This window comes from Brassica oleracea, chromosome C3, assembly GCF_000695525.1.
Source record: "Brassica oleracea var. oleracea cultivar TO1000 chromosome C3, BOL, whole genome shotgun sequence".
Lineage (NCBI taxonomy): Eukaryota > Viridiplantae > Streptophyta > Magnoliopsida > Brassicales > Brassicaceae > Brassica > Brassica oleracea.
Window position 1 is genome coordinate 18,311,357 of NC_027750.1, and position 18,717 is coordinate 18,330,073.

Below are 18,717 nucleotides of genomic sequence, written 5' to 3' on the forward strand. Positions count from 1 at the left end.
GGATAATCTACTTTCATCTTATTTTCACGACTGTGTTGTGCCAGCTGATCGACAAACATATTCTCACACAACTTTTAAATTAGATCAAAAGACATATTAAACTGAAATACATCTATGTGATTCATCTAAATTAAGATACACATGGTGTTACAAGTACAAGATTCGTCAAAGTTCAAATCACATGGAACTGTGGAATTGAGAGATTCACAAGTGCTTACACACTGGTGAGTGGTGACCAGTGAGGCAGTGAGTAACAAATAGCATCATAAAACATAAAATGTTGATAGCAACAACACACATACAACAGTACGGATACAAGGGACACAGCAGAAGACCGGGTAGACGGGATAACAATATTTTACGGATGATCAAAGTTTAAAAACAGAGAGATGGGAGGACTCATGACAACACTACTAATTTTAGCCCTTCCCTTCAACGACCAGAGAGACTAATCTGTTCATAGTTTTTATCAACAGACTCCTTAACAGCATCAACCACTAGCTGTGTCTTCCGGCTAATGCTCGGCCAAAACCCATCGGGCTTTGCACCTTTGTTCTTGATTTCACCAACCAATCGAGCAAACTCTCTCACCATACACGCCTCTTGCGGAAGCTCTGTCTTAACCGTGTGCTCGCTCGGGGGATTAACCCACGCAGTCACTAACTCATTGAACCAAGCTTCAGTGCTAGTGGTGAACGATGCCTGGGTCTCTTGAAACGGAATAATGAAGTCGTGAACACGAAGTGTGCCGTTGGTTCCAATGGCGGTTATCTCCATTGTCAGGTTTGCCAAGAAGGAGCAGTATATAGTAGCAGTGCGTCCGTCTTCCCAAGTCAGAGAAGCTCCACAGGAGAGAATAACTCCTGCTTCATTAAGCACAGCGCCGGGAAAGGCCGTGACGGTATTGGGAAGCTCGAAGTTGTTGGCTAAGAGAGTTGCTCGGATCGCGTACCATCCAGCGTCTCCAAGCGCACCAAGCCCATCAAGACCTGGCTTCACACGGATGTCATTTTTCAAGAAATCTTCGTCTCCAGCAAATGAAAAGCAACTCTGTACCTGCAGATTCCAACATCGAGTAGAAATAAAATAAGACTTTAAAGACAGCTCTTGAAACCACACACTAGGTATGTTCTGTTGTTGAATCTGTCAAGAAACTGAATAATTTTCACAAAAGCCAGAGACTTTATCTTCTATACAAGAAACCCAGATTGATTTTCAGTTAAATCAAATTGAAAAACTTACGGTTTTGAGCTGACCAAAGCGGTCGGAATCAGACAGAAACTCCTTAAGCTTAGCAGTTCTAGGATTATGAACCCACATAGTACCATCCATAATCTGAACACCATTAGCTTCACAAGCCGCAACGATCTTATCAAACTCAGCTACATTCATCGCGACGGGCTTCTCAAGAAGTATGTGTTTCCCTTTCTCTGCGGCGCGTATAGCCCACTCGACGTGGAGACTAGTGGGTAGAGGAACGTAGAGCGCATCTACCTCTGGGTCCTCGAGAATCGATTCGTAAGAGCCGTGGATTTTGGTCGATTCAGGGTAGCCGTTGGATGTAACGAAAGACTTGGCCTTTTCTAAGGAGCGGCTTGCGACGGCGGCGATGGTGGCGTTTGGAGCGAGGTGGATGGCACGAGAGACTTTTCGGGCGATTTCGGCGCAGCCCATTACTCCGATTCGGATCGGCGTGTCGGTGGCCATAGCTGTTGGTTTCTCCTGGGAGGGATGATAGAGAGAGAATGAGGAGGATGGATAAGAGATGTGGAGCTTTAAGATACTGAACAAGAATTGTTAATCGAAAGAAGAGACCACCTTGAATTGAGGACACAAAAATTGGGAGTGTATGTGTATGGCTTACGTGGGATGTTCGGTGGGAAAACAAACGGAAGTTTTTTTCCAAAAGATTTTTGGAGGAGCATACCTAAAGTTAGATACCAACTGCTTCATACCTTTCATTTTTCATATTTATGTTTGTTTCAATCAGGTGTTCAAAATAAAAATGTTTATTTCAACTCTAAAAAACAAATTTTTCTTGATATTAAATTTTAAGTGACACTAAAAATTAGAGCTTTTCGACTAGTACACTCTATAGCATTGAATGTCATTCTCTTTGGGCCGACGGATCGGCCGATAGAATATTTTTATATAAAAAATAAAGATTTTGTCAAAAAAAAATATTAGAGTTTACTAAAATTTTATATTTTATTTCTCGGTTGAAAATTTAAAAATTTAAAATTAAAATTATTATAGGTTATTTGTTTTAGGAAATTGTCTAAACTACCATATCCTTAGTACCATTTTTTGATATTTACTTTAATCATCTTTACCATTAAAATTTGAATAAGAGAAAGACCATTATGCACCTAAATAATTAAACACCTAATACCTAATATCTTCTCTTCTACCTCTCCAAATCCATATCCGCCATGACCAACGACACTCCGATGACCAAATTCGACGAGACCAACGATTCTTTGGTGACCAAATTCGACGAAACCAACGACACTTCGGTGACCAGATCCAATTTCTCCGACCGAATCCAACGAGATCAACGACGCTCCATTGAACACCGACAAGCTCAGGTGAGCACAATCGACAAACTCAGAGATAGTTTGTGTCAGTGGATTTGAATTCTAAGTTCAACTGAATAAATTCGTTCAATTGAATTTATGTAAAGCCCCAAATCTAATTGATGTGTTTGAATTTTGAAGTGCAAATTTTCGAGTTAAATTACAGTGAATCTTGTTTTTGGAAGTGAGTACTGATGCATATGAATAATATGCGATTGGCTTGCGCTCAGATTTTGAAGATCGACGAGGTTGGTGAGGTTTTTGAAGAAGCAAGAGGGACTATGAACAAGAACGTGGTTTGTGCTATCGAAGAATTGTAGATTTATAAAGCTTTATAAAAGTTGCAGAGTTGACCTCTTTACACCATCTTCTCTCTCATCTTCTTTAGACATCTCTTATACTAAAACAATCGTGTATATCTCCTAGGACTTGCATAGTTGAAGAGGTTAGTTGGACATCTAACTGAGTTTGGTTGCAATCATTTTTTAACGAAAGAGTACGATGTGGAGAAACCTTGATATTCTCAGATTATGCTTGTAATGACAACTTTTTGTTGAGAACAAGAAATTATCTCTAATGTTTAGAAGAGAGTTTTATATAGTTCTTTCAACTCATATTCTTGCTCTTTCCATGAAATGACCTGTTTTTTGAGGCTAAATAATGGAGACTACTCTATTATTAAGTTATTTTATTTTTAGAAAAAAAATAGAATAAACTATTGGAGAAGGCCTACGCTAAACAAAAATTACAACCTGCACGAAAGTACACAAATAAATTCGAACCACAAACACTAATTTATATGGAGTGAAGGACACTATCAGACTAGTTGGCAGTTTCGAATTAGAACCGAAATCTTGTTCAAAAGAACAAGGGAAAATTCCATAAAATACGTTAACTAAATTTCATTAAGTTTTTTAATACCTAAAGTTTTTTGCTACCCAGTTTTAATAGTCCAAAAATTATTCTGTTAATTTTAATACACAAATTTTTAAAATTGTGCCCCTTTTAATACCCAAACTTTGCTTATTTTAATTTAAAATACTAATATGTTTCAAACAAAATTTTAAAAATCTCTGAAATTTACAAAAACAATCTTAAAAAGATTCTAAATTTTTTTTTTGGGAAACAAAAGTAACTAAATTGTGAATAATATTAAATTTTGTGATTAAATTTTTTAAGTTTTAAATGTTGAATTTAGTTTATTCTCTGAAATAGAAACAAAATTATTTTTTATTTTTTTTCAAAATTAAAATTTTAAAAATTTCTCTCTAATTTATTTACTTTTTTCCTAAATCTTAAAATAAAATTGGAAATTTTTAATATTTTATCTTAGATTTTGGATATTTTTGAAATTTCATTTGAAACTTATTATATTTTTAATTTAAATATACAAAGTTTGAGTATTAAAAGCGGCACAACTTTAAAATTTTGTGTATTAAAATGAACAAAATAAGTAGTTAGGGTATTAAATTAGATAGCAAAAAAAGTTTGGATATTAAAAAGTTTAATGAAATTTAGTTGGGATATTTTCATCGAACTTTCCCAAAGAACAATAAAACAATTTTTTTGTCAAACAATAAAACGTTTAGATTTTTGACACTCCAATCCAATAAAATAAATACATAATTAAATGAATGAAAATGCTAAACATGATTTCGTGCTATAAAAACAAGAGTGATGATAAAACTAGATGGAGTAATAATAAAAGAAAAAAAAAATTCAAGTACACCCTGCGCCGGCCCTGAGAGTTTGGAGGCCCAAGACCATTTAGTAAAGGTTTCAAAAATTTGGGGGCCTAAAAAATTTTTTTTTACAAATTGTGGGCCTATTTACATATAAAAGAAATTCAAAATTTTTGGGAGCCCAAGGTGAATGTTTCATTGGGCTTGGCCCAGGGCCGGCCCTGAGTACACCATCGGCTATACTTACTTGGTAAGATGATGATTGTTTGTACTTTTAACTAGTTTTTGATTTATGATTTTCCAAAAAGTATTTTTTATCCAATCTTGATTTAAGCAAAGTAGATTCTCTATTTTTTTTAGGGAAACTAATTTTTCCTTTGTTTTACTGTTTTATGCTTAAAAACCGAAATCCTCTTTTGTTAATGTTTTTTTTGCACAAATATTAATTTTAGAAAAAAACATGACTAAAATTACAAAATAATAATCTTGATAAATTAAGTTATTGGAGATTTGTTTTGGTAGATTAATTTATAACTTTATAATTAATATTGGATACAATAAAATTTATATAAAGTTGATTAAATTTTTTACTTATAACCATCTTACATTTATTACATTGTAAATTTTTTTTATATAACTAAAATTTAGCTATTAGTTGTTATGTTAATATATTTGAATTACTTAAATTTTAGGTACTTTAAAATATTTTTAAAAGTATAATTATTTTAGTTTTGTTTTTATAAAAGCCAAAATCAAAGTTTTCATAGTTCTATTTTTTTAAAAAATTTCGTTGGTTTTTCTTTTGTCATCAATTTAAACAGATTCGACTAAGAATCTGCTAACAAACTATGCTACTCCGCGTCTATAAGACAAATTGGAACGATTGAGTGTGAGCACTATGTGCAATGCTATTCACTTTTGTGTTCCGAGCCCTGGGGAAATGTGTGATCTCAAAAGTTTGAAAATTTTCCCTTATCTGTCACATTTCTTCGAGGTAGAATGTAAAAGAATACTATTCTTCTGGTTTCCAAAACCATCTTAACGAACTGTGAACAATCTGTCGTAAATATTACATAGAATTGTTGCAGATTTTTCATGCATTTCATCGTCCAGATAAAAGCTTCCACTTCTGCATGAAAGAGGGAAAGGCTGATCCTCGTCTTTCTGGCCCATCAATCAATCAAAACCCTCTAATATACTATATCAACCATTTTCTAGTATAATTCCTGATTCTTGCAAGACCCATCTATAAAGCACCATCTCCTTAAATAGGAGGTGTATTTTGTGTTTATGCATTGCTTGTCCATGTTGATGTAACCTAGGACTCATTATGCACATGTGGTGTTTGAGCCTCTTTCCATATTATTGCTTTTGTCTCTGATGTTCTCAAGTTGCCTCTGGGATCTTTGTCAATTTCATTAATTTTTTTGTTATTTCGTATTTTTCAAATATATCATAAAATTCAGGCAAAGTGATCATCATCCGAGATTAAAAAAGTTCAACAAAACAAATGATCCATATTGGCAAAAACCAAACATGTGTGAGAGACCTCCTTGGTAGTGATGAGATTTTTGAAATTACTATATTTATGTAGTAATAAAAAAATAAAAAATAATAACTAATATAAATAAAAAAAAATTTAGTAAAAAAAATTTGTTTAACTTATACTGAGAACATTTTTCGAATCTTTCAATAGAGTTAAACTAATTATTTACAATTTAATTCTACGTAAAGTTATATGCTTTGTTGATAATATGTTGGTACTATTTATTAAAAGTTGTGATAGTATATTTTTGAAATAATTTGAAGTTTTTGAAAAAAACTTATAAGTTAATTTTTTTAAATAACAGACAAAATGAAATAAAAAAACCAAGACATTAAAAACCACGTATTTTCTTTCGCTATTTTATCAAAAATCCCCAAACCATTTTATTATTTAGGGAAAGAACCACACAAGGTTACGTATTTACAAAAAAGAAAAATAGATTCAGTCCTCAAAAAACGATAGGATCTAATTGGCGCCCCTTTACTATTTCCTTCTCCTTCTTCTTCGATTTTCTTTTCAAATCGAACAAAAAGCATAACTTGATCTCCGAGATAGATCTACACAATCTTCGATCCCAATGGCGACGAGAAGACGTACTTTGCTCAAGGTCATTGTCCTCGGCGATAGCGGGTAAATATAAAACACGCTGATTCTTTAATTTATTCTCGCTTTTTTCAATGGTTTGATCTGTGATTGTCGCTTTCCAGGGTTGGTAAGACTTCGTTGATGAATCAGTATCCTTCTTTTGATTCTGTGAAACATTTGCTTGAGAATATTATTATTATTTGGGGGCCTTAACGTCGTGATTTTAAGATATGTGCATAAGAAGTTTAGTCTGCAGTATAAAGCGACTATTGGTGCTGATTTCGTCACCAAGGAGCTTCAGATTGGGGATAAGCTTGTTACTCTCCAGGTGGGTTTCTCTTTTGTTTATGAGGTTACTTTCTCAAGATTCGATTTTTTTTTTTTAATAATGTATGTATGTTTGGTTATGTAGATTTGGGATACTGCTGGACAAGAGAGGTTCCAGAGTCTTGGTGCTGCCTTTTACAGAGGTGCAGATTGCTGTGCGTTGGTTTATGATGTTAACGTGGCCAAGTCCTTTGACTCCCTCGAAACTTGGCATGAGGAGTTTCTTAAGCAGGTTCTTTGGCATGCTTCTTTGTTATATTAGCCGCTTGTTTTCATTGTTTGTTATGATGAATACATTGAACATATGAAGTTTTTGTTAGCTTTGGCTATCTAGAGTCACAATCTTGAGATCTGTATTAACATCTTGCTTCTACATTAGGAGAGCTTTTGGTTAGGAACATATCTCTTTGAGTCCTTATGACCGTATCTGAAGTTTTGTTTTCCCATGGTTGAGCAATATAACATGTTTTTGTTTGTTTGTTTGTTTGTTAAAATGATCATAAAACAATAATATTACCAACTAGCAAGTACATTACTAACTCATTTTCTGCCTTTATAGCAGTTTTAGAATTCGTTAAACTATAAAGCTTGCGCATTTTTGAGTTTTTTTCGTGCACTAACAAATTTATAATATGCTTAACTTTGTTTCTGTGGCATCTTCTTGTCCTGCACAGGCAAGTCCAGCGGATCCAAAGACCTTTCCGTTTATAGTGCTTGGAAACAAGGTTGACATAGGTGGAGGGAGCACTAGAGTGGTAAGTACAAGATCATCTATGCTTTAAGTCTTTGGAGTCTTTTACTTTGTCTGGGTTTCGTCATCTATATAACTTAACAGGTCTCTGAGTCGAAAGCAGCTGACTGGTGTGCTTCAAATGGTAGCATACCCTATTTCGAGACATCAGCTAAAGAAGACTACAATGTTGATGAGGCTTTCTTTACCATTGCCAAAACCGCTCTTGCCAACGAGAATGATCAGGACATGTATGTTGTTTTCTCTTTGCTTTAGCTCTAATATATTAAGTATTATCTCTGTGGGCTGTCAAAATGCACAGAAACAGCTGAGTAGGTATAGAATCTGTTCCTCATACACAGTTCTTTTTGGTTTTTGCAGATACTTCCAAGGCATACCAGCTGCTATGCCTGAAAACGAGCCAAAAGGGGGTGGTTGCGCTTGCTGAACTGTGGATTTCAAGATTCTTTTACGTTCGTTTTTGATACATTTGCTCGTTATTCATTCAAGGTTGGTGTACTCTTGAGAATTGCAGAACGATAAAGCTTGTAGAAGCAATCTTTTCAGCCATTCCATCATGTATTAATTGATTGGAGGAGTCTGTATGATCAAATCGATTCTGCTGGATATATTTTGTTATTTTCGGAAGAACTGTTATTTGCTCTTATCATATTTGGTTCCCACTCATCTTATATTTGGAGACGATATGTTCATTTTGCATGATTAGTTTATTTCTCTAGACGCTTTGGATGACTTCTATGGTTTCTTTCGGCACTGATTAGCATGGGCTTTACCCTCAGCTCTCAACGTGGAATTAGAAAAGAGTTTTATTTCACTCTATGTTCCTCGTAATGCAACACATTGCCTTGCAAAACAAGGACCTATGAACAACTAATTTTACCCAAGTTGTATATTTACCTTCCTGATTAGTTAACCTATTATTTGCATGATGACTACGTTGCTTCTTGTTTACAATAAGTTAATAATATGTCAGTTACAACTTCTAATGCTGTACATATTTGATTTGACATGGTACATATAATCTGGTTATCTTTTTACATTAGTCGAAAACACTCGAAATTTAGGTTAGACTATGCGGTAATCAATCCACCTTGGAAATGCGTTCACGGATCAACTAATCCCATATATATTATTTGTGAAATATTACGAATTCTTTTTGTATCCACGTGTCATCACTACGATGATTCTTAGAATTATTAGAGAAATATGTTGGTCCATCTAATTATATAATAAATTTTTTATTAAACTAACTATAAATTCATTATTAATGTCATCTATTATTTCCTTAAATAAAGATTACGGAGTTGCCTAATGTGGCTAAAGTATATATGACAATTAATGATTTTGAATAATAAAGATCTGATAAAAAAATAATGTATCTTCTATCAAATTTGTTTAATTTTAAACTATTAAAATAATTTAAAAAATCACAATAAACATATTATAAAAATTTAGATTTTTCTGTATATATTATATCTTGAATTTTAAAAAACGACTATAAATTACTAAAACTGTTAAAAGTCTCACATTCAAATTTTGCGATCCATGGTTTAAATTTTTTGTTAAGACAAAATACAAATTACAAAATCATATAAATAAAAGTCTAATTTAATTAATCATTAAGATTTAAAATATATATGTATATATATCATTCTAAATTAAACTATAAACCATATTGAATAAATAAATATTTTAATTTCAAAATTTATTTTGAATAATATTTTTTGATAAAAGTTTTGAACTAACATTGATAAATTTTTTTAAAATTATAAATTACTAAAATTATTAATTCCACAATTAAAATTTTGTTATCAGTAATTTAAAGTTTTTGCTATCAAAGATACACATGATCAAAAAAACATATGAGTAGAAAGCATCATTTAATAGATATTAATATTAAAAATATACTACGTATGTTAATATAATTTAAATTTAATTACATATCTATCAAATTTTTTAAAAAATTGTTTGGATTAATAAAATTGATTTATACGTTCGCACCATATGGAATAGTTATTGACTTTTAATTATTCAATATATATTTATTATTTCATAATATGTAAGAACATATGATACATAAAATAATTTATATATATAATGTTTATTCCATGTAAGACGCGGATCTAATCTAGTAGGACATTAATAAAAAAAATTATTCATCAAAATCTACCTCAATATAACGTATTGTAAAATGACTCTAAATGGGCCAACATATGGGCCTTGGAGGCTTTAATCTATTGTCAATCCACTCAACTAGCAAAACCTATCTTCTTCCTTCTTCGCTCGTACCAAATGACCTCCATGAACAACAACAACAACAACACCTCCTCCTCTTAAACCTTCCAATAAACCTAGAACACAATCGAAATGGTAGGAGCTTCGAGAACAATCCTCTCCCTCTCTCTCTCCTCCTCTTCCCTCTTCACCTTCTCCAGAACCTCCAACTTCGTCCCATTTCTCCGCCTCCACAAACCTTCCTCTAGATTCCACCACGCTCTTCGCCGCCCTCTATGCGCCGCCGCAGCCGCTCCGACGGAAACGAACATCGCAGACCCAGATCAATTAAAGCACACGATCTTGCTGGAGAGGCTCCGTCTCCGACATTTGAAGGAATCGGCGGCGAAACCACAACCGAGGCCGAGCAGCGTCGTTGGCATAGGGGAAGAACAAAACATTAAGAGTAAGAAGAAGAAGTTGGCTGAGAGTTTCGAGGAGCTAGGGCTGAGCGAGGAAGTGATGGGGGCTTTGAAAGAGATGAACATTGAGGCTCCTACTGAGATTCAGTGTATCGGTGTACCTGCTGTTATGGAGCGCAAGAGCGTCGTCTTGGGGTCACACACCGGCTCCGGCAAGACTCTTGCCTACTTGCTTCCTATTGTTCAGGTCACTCTTCTTCTTCTTGAGCTCCAATGTTAGAATCTGACTGCTTATACAGTGTTTGGTTCATGAACTGATTGTTAGCTAAATTGATAAAAGTTAAGTTATGCCATGTAACAGTAGATGATTTGATTTGTTTCTTTAGTGTCATTTCATGATATCTTTAGATATGAAGATAGGTTGGTTGATGTTCTTGAAAACATGGCGTTGTAAGTTGGATTGGTTTGAGTTTTTGCAGCTGATGAGAGAAGATGAGGCAACCCTTGGTAAAATAACTAAGCCTAGGCGTCCCAGGACTGTTGTTCTCTGTCCCACCAGAGAACTCTCTGAGCAGGTTCTTCTTCTACTGCTTTTGCTTTCCCTCTTTACGAAGATTAGTTGCTTCTCTGAGACATTGTAAATGTGGATTCCATGTTTGAGTTGAAACGAATATGAACTTGTGGTTGCTGGGAAAAATGTAAAAGTTGGAATATTTATTTTCTAGAAAGTTTTGGTTGCCTTCTTATAGGATGACCATAACACTGGAGAGTATGAGTATTTATGCTCAATGGTTTTGGACAGCAAAATGTGAAAATCTAATTAAGGACTCTGCATTAGGTTTACCGTGTGGCAAAGTCCGTAAGCCACCACGCGAGGTTCAGATCTATATTAGTTAGCGGTGGTTCTCGGATAAGACCACAGGAGGATTCGTTGAACAATGCAATAGACATGGTTGTTGGAACCCCTGGTAGGATTCTTCAGCACATCGAAGAAGGAAACATGGTCTATGGAGATATCGCATATTTGGTATGCTCTTATTCTGGTATCTTGACATTATATGTTCCATGATTTTGGAATTAAACAAAAGGGCAATGAGGATGTGTTCTTATACAGGTGCTGGATGAGGCAGACACTATGTTTGATCGTGGCTTCGGTCCCGACATTCGCAAGTTCCTTGCCCCACTGAAACAGCGTGCGTTGAAAACAAATGACCAAGGGTTTCAAACCGTCTTAGTCACTGCCACTATGACAACGGTATGCTCATGTTCACTGTGTGCTTTTACCCCCTTTGGCTTTTATCATGATTTATAAACTTTTCTTCTTGCGTTTTCAGGCTGTTCAGAAGTTAGTCGATGAGGAGTTTCAAGGGATAGAGCATTTGCGAACATCAACATTGCATAAGAAGATAGCAAATGCTCGGCATGACTTCGTCAAGCTTTCAGGTAGCGAAGATAAGCTAGAAGCACTTCTACAGGTAAAATGCACCATTAAGATTCTGGTATTCAAACATGTTACGGTTTTGGTACTTATGGTTTGATGAGAATGCAGGTTCTTGAACCTAGCTTAGCCAAAGGGAGCAAGGTGATGGTCTTCTGTAACACTTTGAACTCCAGCCGCGCCGTCGATCACTATCTTTCTGAAAACCAGGTCTCTACTGTGAATTATCACGGTGAAGTTCCAGCAGAACAAAGGTGCGATTATAAACAGCTTTTGCCTGAAACGTAATTCATTTCCTGAGGTTAAATCGGTTTGCATTTCATCAATCAATCCAGGGTTGAGAACTTGAAAAGGTTTAAGGACGAAGAAGGAGACTGCCCCACGCTGGTGTGCACTGATTTGGCTGCGAGGGGTCTGGACCTTGACGTGGATCATGTAATCATGTTTGATTTTCCAAAGAACTCTGTAAGAGTCCTTATTCTTTCTTCTCTTAATTTGTTGATTCACGTTTCTTGAGACCTTGAAAGTTTACTTTAAACTTGAATTGCTTAGATTGACTACCTTCATCGCACTGGAAGAACAGCTCGCATGGGCGCTAAAGGTTTGACCATTTTAATTAGTTTAATTCATTTTTGACTACCTTCTTTTAAAGCAGCTGCTGCTTATGATTTGAGGCACTGGGTAATAAAAAAGATAAGTGTTAATGTGTTTCTCTTTACAGGAAAAGTGACGAGTCTGATAAGCAGGAAGGACCAAATGTTAGCTGCTAGAATCGAAGAAGCCATGAGAAACAACGAGAGCTTAGAAGCACTCACCAACGATAACGTGAGGAGGGATGCTGCAAGAACCCAAATCACTCAGGAGAAAGGAAGGAGCGTTAAGCAGATCAGAGCAGTGAGCAAGCAACGAAACACTAGAGACAGAGGAACATCATCATCTCCACCTGCAAGACCAGCAGGTGTGAAGACACCAGTGAGGAAGTCTACTTCAGTGAGAAAGTCAACTTCGGGAAGAACATCCTCTTCTCCAGAAAAATCCACAAAGCCGAAAAGAAAAATATTAAAGACGGTTGGATCCAGATCGATAGCTGCGAGGGGGAAGAAGGGTTCAGAAAGAACAGGCAAGAAACTAAGTGTTGTTGGGTTCAGAGGTCGGTCTTCTGCGGCTAGACCCTCTTCTTGATTACGTGCTGTTTAACTTCAGGAAAGTTAAAAGTCAGTACAAAAGTGAATTATGGTCGGATTATGATTACATAAGTGTTAAAGATGAATCATCTTGAGAAACCATAACATGTTCTTTCTTCTACGAATTTCATATTTATAGAAGAAATTCACTTTTGCCTCGACAGAAACTCAAATCAGTAAAGTCTGTATATGACGTTGACATCAATGGTTGGTTGTATTTTATTCATTTTAGGGTGTAGAATGGTTTTTATGCAACATCGAGCATTTTAGGGTGTAGAATGGTTGTTATGAAAAATTTAAATGATTACAAAATCATATAAAAAATCTAATTTAATTAATTATTAAGATTAATATATATATATATATATATATATCAATGGGTTGGAACATTTTTTTCTTTATTATAGCATTTGGAAGTGAATATTGCAATGGGTTGGAGATGGATATTCGCAAAGATCTGGTTTTAGTTAGTTTTATTTGCTATTTAAATAATTGATATTTCTTAAAACCAAAACTGGATTACTTATTGGTGACTTGGTTTATCAGTTCGACTGAGGATCTTGATCGGGTTTAAAATCACTGATTTAGATGCAACAATTTTTTAAATAGATAAAAAAAATTTAAATTAACAAAATATTTGTAACATTGTTAATGAAATTTTGCATCATAAAATGTCCTGCGCTTTAAAAGTCGAGATCAAAGTCTAGTATTTTACTAAAGCAGAAACATTTTTTTTGTATCTAACTTGTTTTTGGTGAGATTTTATATTAAATACACTTATAAAGTTATACGAATACGAAATCATTATTAGAACCTTCTTTATGTTTAGACTGGTTTAGAAAATAACTGATCCGAGATTAATTTAATAACTGATAGTTTATGTTAATTTCAGTTACAGTAAGGTTTTGAGCGGGGAGTGAATAAAAAGACCGTCCATACACATAGAGTGGATGAGCCACTTTTACATCCCATTCGGTAATTTTTTCAAGTTAAAAATGAACTTCTTTTTTGATTGATAAAATATTGTTGAACCACTAGCAGTTCTTTTATATGAGAAAAATTCATAGAACCACTCTATACAGTAATATACAGCAAATCTAGAGTGTTTTTGGTGTGTCGGACTACTGTTTATTTTTATTTATTTTTAATTACTTAAAAAATAATATTTTTAATGGCTATAATATGTTTTGATATGGTGATTCATCAAATTACTTTTTGTATGTCTCTACTGTTTATACTTATGTGTATATACAATATATAATTTAAATTACATATTTATGTGCTATTATGTTTTGTATTTAAAATAATTATCTATTTTGCCAAAAATAATTAGTGTTAAATCATGTAAAATTATATATATAATAAAGCTCATATATATATATATATATGATTTATTTAATTTTTAGATATTTTAATTTCTTAATTATATTTCTTGCATTGATAAACTTTTTTAAATAACTACTTTTACTTCTGAAAATAAATAGAAATAGAGAATATAAATCATTTATAGTTATCTCATATTTATATTTCGTGGAATGAATTGTAAATAGTAACATAATTTTTTTTATAATTTTTAAAAATTATATAAAATAAATATTTAAATTTAAAGTTCAAAATAATTTATATGTATAATAATTTTATATTGTATATAAATTAGTTTAAATTTGTAGAGTTTTTTTTTTTTTTTTTTTTGTCGACAATTTGTAGAGTATTTTGAACTGTTTTTTATCTACTTTCACTATTCAAACATATATTTTAGACCGCTGGATCCACTAGATTCACTAGATCTGCTAGATCCGTTAGTTTCACTTTTGTTACGTAACGCTTGATCTGCATTTCCCATTCGAAGCTTTAGAGGAATAAAAATCCGCCCGACAGGGCAGGTCCATATCTAGTGGTCTATTATTGCTCCATTGTTCTGTCTTTTGGAGATATATTTTGGATTATTATTAGCTTTTGTATATAAGAAAAATCACCAATTCAGTCTGAATGCTTTTCGTACAAACAATTCCATATGATTCTAAGCTTCTAACCACTAATTTTCCGCATGAAAATCAATAGAAAAGATGCTTGACCTCTGCAAAGAAAAAGACTGATATCTTGTGCATTTCATGGTTTTTATCATTCATTTTGGGTACATATTGATCATCTAGACTACCATTTAAACAGATTTGGGCTGCATTGCATTGTATATGTCTATATCAGGTGGTGGAAATTCTTGTTGGTGACTTTAAAGACATTTGGGAGAATTTTAGGCCAAAGAAGTAAAGATTGAGACTTAGATGTTTTTCCCAACCTAAGTGTCATAGCGACCCGGAGAAGTCACTACGAGAAAACTACTTGGGAGTTTGTAAGTGTCCTAGCGACATATTTATAGTGTCTTGGCTTGGTCACTAGGACAAAAACGTGAAGATCCAGCGACACGCATAACGACATGTAGAAGTCGCTATGAATTCTGAAGAGCTGAAATTTTCTAAGTGTCCTAGCGACTAGGTCTTATCGGCCAGAGCAAGTTGTTATAGACGAAAGACTAAGTGTCCTAGCGACAAACCTTGGTTGACCCAGCTCGTCCAACTTATTAATATGCATAAGGATTCCAACGATTCTATTATACACCAAAAACCTAGTTAGTACTTTTTTTTTATTAATATGCATAACTCATATTACAACATACTACATATCAAACCCCATAGACAATGCATAAGGTTTAGATAAACTTTATTTCCAACTATTAAACAAAAACATTTATAAATTAGCTTAAAACTTGTAACAACATATCATACCATCATCACAAGTTGTAGATGCTCTTTTATTTTGCAAGAAAATTTCAGAATTACATTTATGGTGACAAATTGTGAAACAATATTTTGATCCAAATATTGAGGGATCATACGTTTTTGCCTTTGGAAAACCTTGGAGGAGGAGGTAAACGACCTTTGGGAAACCTAGGAGGCGGTGAAGGGGGCTTAGGTAAACTACCTAGAAAATCTGAGCCTTTTTTACAATTTTTTATGCACCATCGTCCCCTTAAAAAACCAAAACGAAGAACGCGCCTTTGGACTGTCACCAGTTGATCTGGATGTTCCGTCTCTTCTGCACCAAAACAAACCTAACACTTTAACTACACATATATACTACAGCATCAACGCTTTGAAAAATTGTCATTTGTCTGTAAGTTCGCCAGCTCGGATAATCCCACCTTAAAACCATATTGTGATACAACTAAACGTGTTTTATTTTGTCATCTATAAAAGTAATCTTTGGTCTGAACAAAACAGAACAGTAAACATAACTTAGCTATACCAGTTTTATCGTTTGGTTAAGAAAAATTAAGAACATTTAATTGGTTATGAACTAAAAGGAATCCAAATTGCATAAAATCGGTGTTATGTTTGCTATTCTGTAGTTTTCTCAAATGGCATAACTCCAAATTTTGGATTGTCAAAAGCAAAATAAAGATTAAACATTTTTAAATAGGCTAATAAAATGTAAAAGTAATTACTTTATTTAGAGACAAAAAGGGTCTCACTAAGTTTGCGGTGCTGCATTTGTTCACCAAGGGCTTTATCCATATGGGGAAACACAAGAACGAGAAGGAGAAAGACAAGCATGAAAGATACTTTAGAAAATGCCATCTTGATTCTCTCTTTTAATTTACTGATGAGTGTACCTCATTTGTATGCATTTATATAGAATAGAGATGTGGAGACCTATGGGTTTTGTGGTTGTGTTGGAGTTGAAGCCATCGAAGACTCAATTGTCACTTATGGGTCTTGAAGTTTTGGAAGTATTGGGCGAAGTTTCTTGGCTCGCCACAATTGATTTTAATTGGTCAACTTGTCAACTTGTCAACTTGTCAACTGGTAAAATCACTCTTTTTCCAGGAAAGCAGAGCCGGACTTGGACAGAATGGTGTGACACATTTGAATGGGGCTCCAACCTCTTGAGGTCCCACTTAAAAAAATATATTTTATTACATATATAATTGCATATTATTATATATATATATACATAGCAAGTATTAAATATAGGATGCGAAGTTGATAAAAATAGTTCGTAAATCATAACAAAATGATACATAAACTGATTTAACTATAAACAAATTTAATATAAATTAAAATAAGTTTTCTATGTCATTCAAACTCATAACTGCTAATTTTTTTTCAAATAAGAAGTAATTTAGCCATTTGTCAAAAAAAAAGAAGCAATTCATCTAAAATTTTGCTTAAATGAAATCGGTACTCACTAATATAGATGTACTTTTTTACAAAAAAATCAATGATAATTATGATTCTTTAAATAATTTTTTTTTATTTGTAAAATTTATGAAAGTATAAGTAATTCACAATTATTTTTTTATTTTGAATGGACCCCTGAAATCTCAGGTCCTACTCTGGATCACGCACGCAACTTTAAAACTGCAAGTGACTGACGTAACGCCTTGGTGCAAAAGGCGCTTGCCTTTTAAAACTTAAGTCAAAAGCTTCATCTCAACAAAATGTTGGAGAAACCTTTTCTTTCGGTTATTACCTCATAATTCAATGAACATATGTACTGCATAAATTTTCTTACTAATGTGGCCAAATCTTACATCGGAGGTGATTTAATTGTATGATCTCTTTTTAATGAAAGAAATATAGTATATAGAATTCAAGGATCCAATAAGTATAACTCTCTTATTATTAATTTGAGAAACTAACTCAAAATTCAAGTTTTAATCCCTATACTCTATCAAGGTATGTCACACAAACAACATCTACTTATATAGAGCTTGTGTTTATCCTAATCCTATTAGATAACATAACTTTAGATAACTCCTAAGAATATTATGTATCTATCTCCATAACTCGGTAGGATTAGGATAATGCATTGCACCTTAAGCTTCTTTTCTTTTCAAGCTTACTCCAACAGTCTCCCTCTTAAGCTTGAAACCTTCTTTTGTCACTTCTTGCATCCCAATCAAATCCCTCATTTTTCTGAACTTGATTCTGCCTAGAACTTTAGTTAGGATGTCCGTTTTCTGTTGATCGCATGAGACATGTTCCACCATGATCTGTCCCCTTTCAACACACTCACGTATAAAGTGATAACGTGAGTGTATGTGTTTGCTCCTTCCATGAAAGACAGGGTTCCTGGTGAGTGATATAGCCGACTGATTGTCTATCCTGATCAGTACCTTCTGCATTGGTTCCTCGGTGATCTCACTTAGCAATTCCTGTAACCATATAGCTTGTATAGCAGCCTCCGTGCCTACCATGAACTCCGCTTCACAGCTTGAGAGTGCAACGGTTTCTTGTTTGGCAAAGCACCACGTGATCAAGCTCTCTCCAAGGTTGAATATATGTCCTGCAGTGCTTCTTCCATCATCAGGATCAACATTATGGCTACTATCACTATAGCCAATAAGTCTAGGAACCTTTGGTGTTGATCGAGTAAAGAAAAGTCCGAGTGATGTAGTCCCTTGTAGATACCTGAGAGCATGTTTCATAGCTGCTCCATGTGACGCCTTAGGGCTCTACATATATCAACTCAAGACTCCCACAATATATGACAGATCCAGCCTAGTATGAAGTAGATATCTTAGGCATCCAACGTTTCTCCGGTAACTCGTTGCATCTATATTTTTCAAGCTTCAAACCGTGTTCCATGGGTATATGTGACATGTTGCAGTTCTTCATACCACTTTCTTCCAAGATTCTCAATGCATATCTCCTTTGATTCAGAGTTATATGACCTTCTTCTTGACATACTTCAATCCCAAGGTAGTAGTTCAACTTTCCTAGATCACTCATATCAAACTTGGACGCCATCTCTGTTTTGAAATCGTCAATGATCTTTGAGCTTGCTCAAGTGATGAACAAGTCATTGACATACACAACCACAACAAGTATGCTTGCATTAACCGTTTTCCTATACACAGAGGACTCCTTGGAACACTTTGTAAATTCTAACTCGAGCAAGATCCCATTGAGTTTGTTGGTCCACGTCCTAG

At 34.1% G+C, this 18,717-nt stretch overlaps 3 protein-coding genes and 1 long non-coding RNA gene across 4 annotated transcripts; 2 read left to right on the plus strand and 2 right to left on the minus strand.

The window, feature by feature from the left end:
• Positions 1-249: 249 nt before the first annotated feature.
• Positions 250-1,939, minus strand: LOC106336524 (uncharacterized oxidoreductase At4g09670). Its single transcript, XM_013775371.1, has 2 exons — positions 1,243-1,939; positions 250-1,056 (listed from the first exon to the last, which is right to left on the minus strand). The coding sequence occupies exons 1-2, from the start codon at positions 1,705-1,707 to the stop codon at positions 433-435; spliced, it is 1,089 nt and encodes a 362-aa protein (XP_013630825.1). The 5' UTR covers positions 1,708-1,939; the 3' UTR covers positions 250-432.
• Positions 1,940-6,249: 4,310 nt separating this feature from the next.
• LOC106331537 (ras-related protein RABG3a) lies at positions 6,250-8,131 on the plus strand. The gene is made up of 7 exons (XM_013769915.1): positions 6,250-6,434; positions 6,512-6,538; positions 6,618-6,717; positions 6,802-6,948; positions 7,391-7,471; positions 7,552-7,697; positions 7,828-8,131. The coding sequence occupies exons 1-7, from the start codon at positions 6,382-6,384 to the stop codon at positions 7,892-7,894; spliced, it is 621 nt and encodes a 206-aa protein (XP_013625369.1). The 5' UTR covers positions 6,250-6,381; the 3' UTR covers positions 7,895-8,131.
• A 1,598-nt stretch (positions 8,132-9,729) lies between these two features.
• LOC106335902 (DEAD-box ATP-dependent RNA helicase 39) lies at positions 9,730-12,951 on the plus strand. The gene is made up of 9 exons (XM_013774576.1): positions 9,730-10,350; positions 10,583-10,678; positions 10,942-11,130; positions 11,218-11,358; positions 11,438-11,578; positions 11,653-11,795; positions 11,877-12,006; positions 12,094-12,142; positions 12,263-12,951. Exons 1-9 carry the CDS (start codon positions 9,835-9,837, stop codon positions 12,721-12,723), a joined length of 1,866 nt encoding a protein of 621 aa, XP_013630030.1. The 5' UTR covers positions 9,730-9,834; the 3' UTR covers positions 12,724-12,951.
• A 2,398-nt stretch (positions 12,952-15,349) lies between these two features.
• Positions 15,350-16,461, minus strand: LOC106331903. The gene is made up of 2 exons (XR_001267969.1): positions 16,228-16,461; positions 15,350-15,818 (listed from the first exon to the last, which is right to left on the minus strand). It is a non-coding gene; the product is annotated as an uncharacterized LOC106331903 (long non-coding RNA).
• Between the last annotated feature and the right edge of the window lie 2,256 nt (positions 16,462-18,717).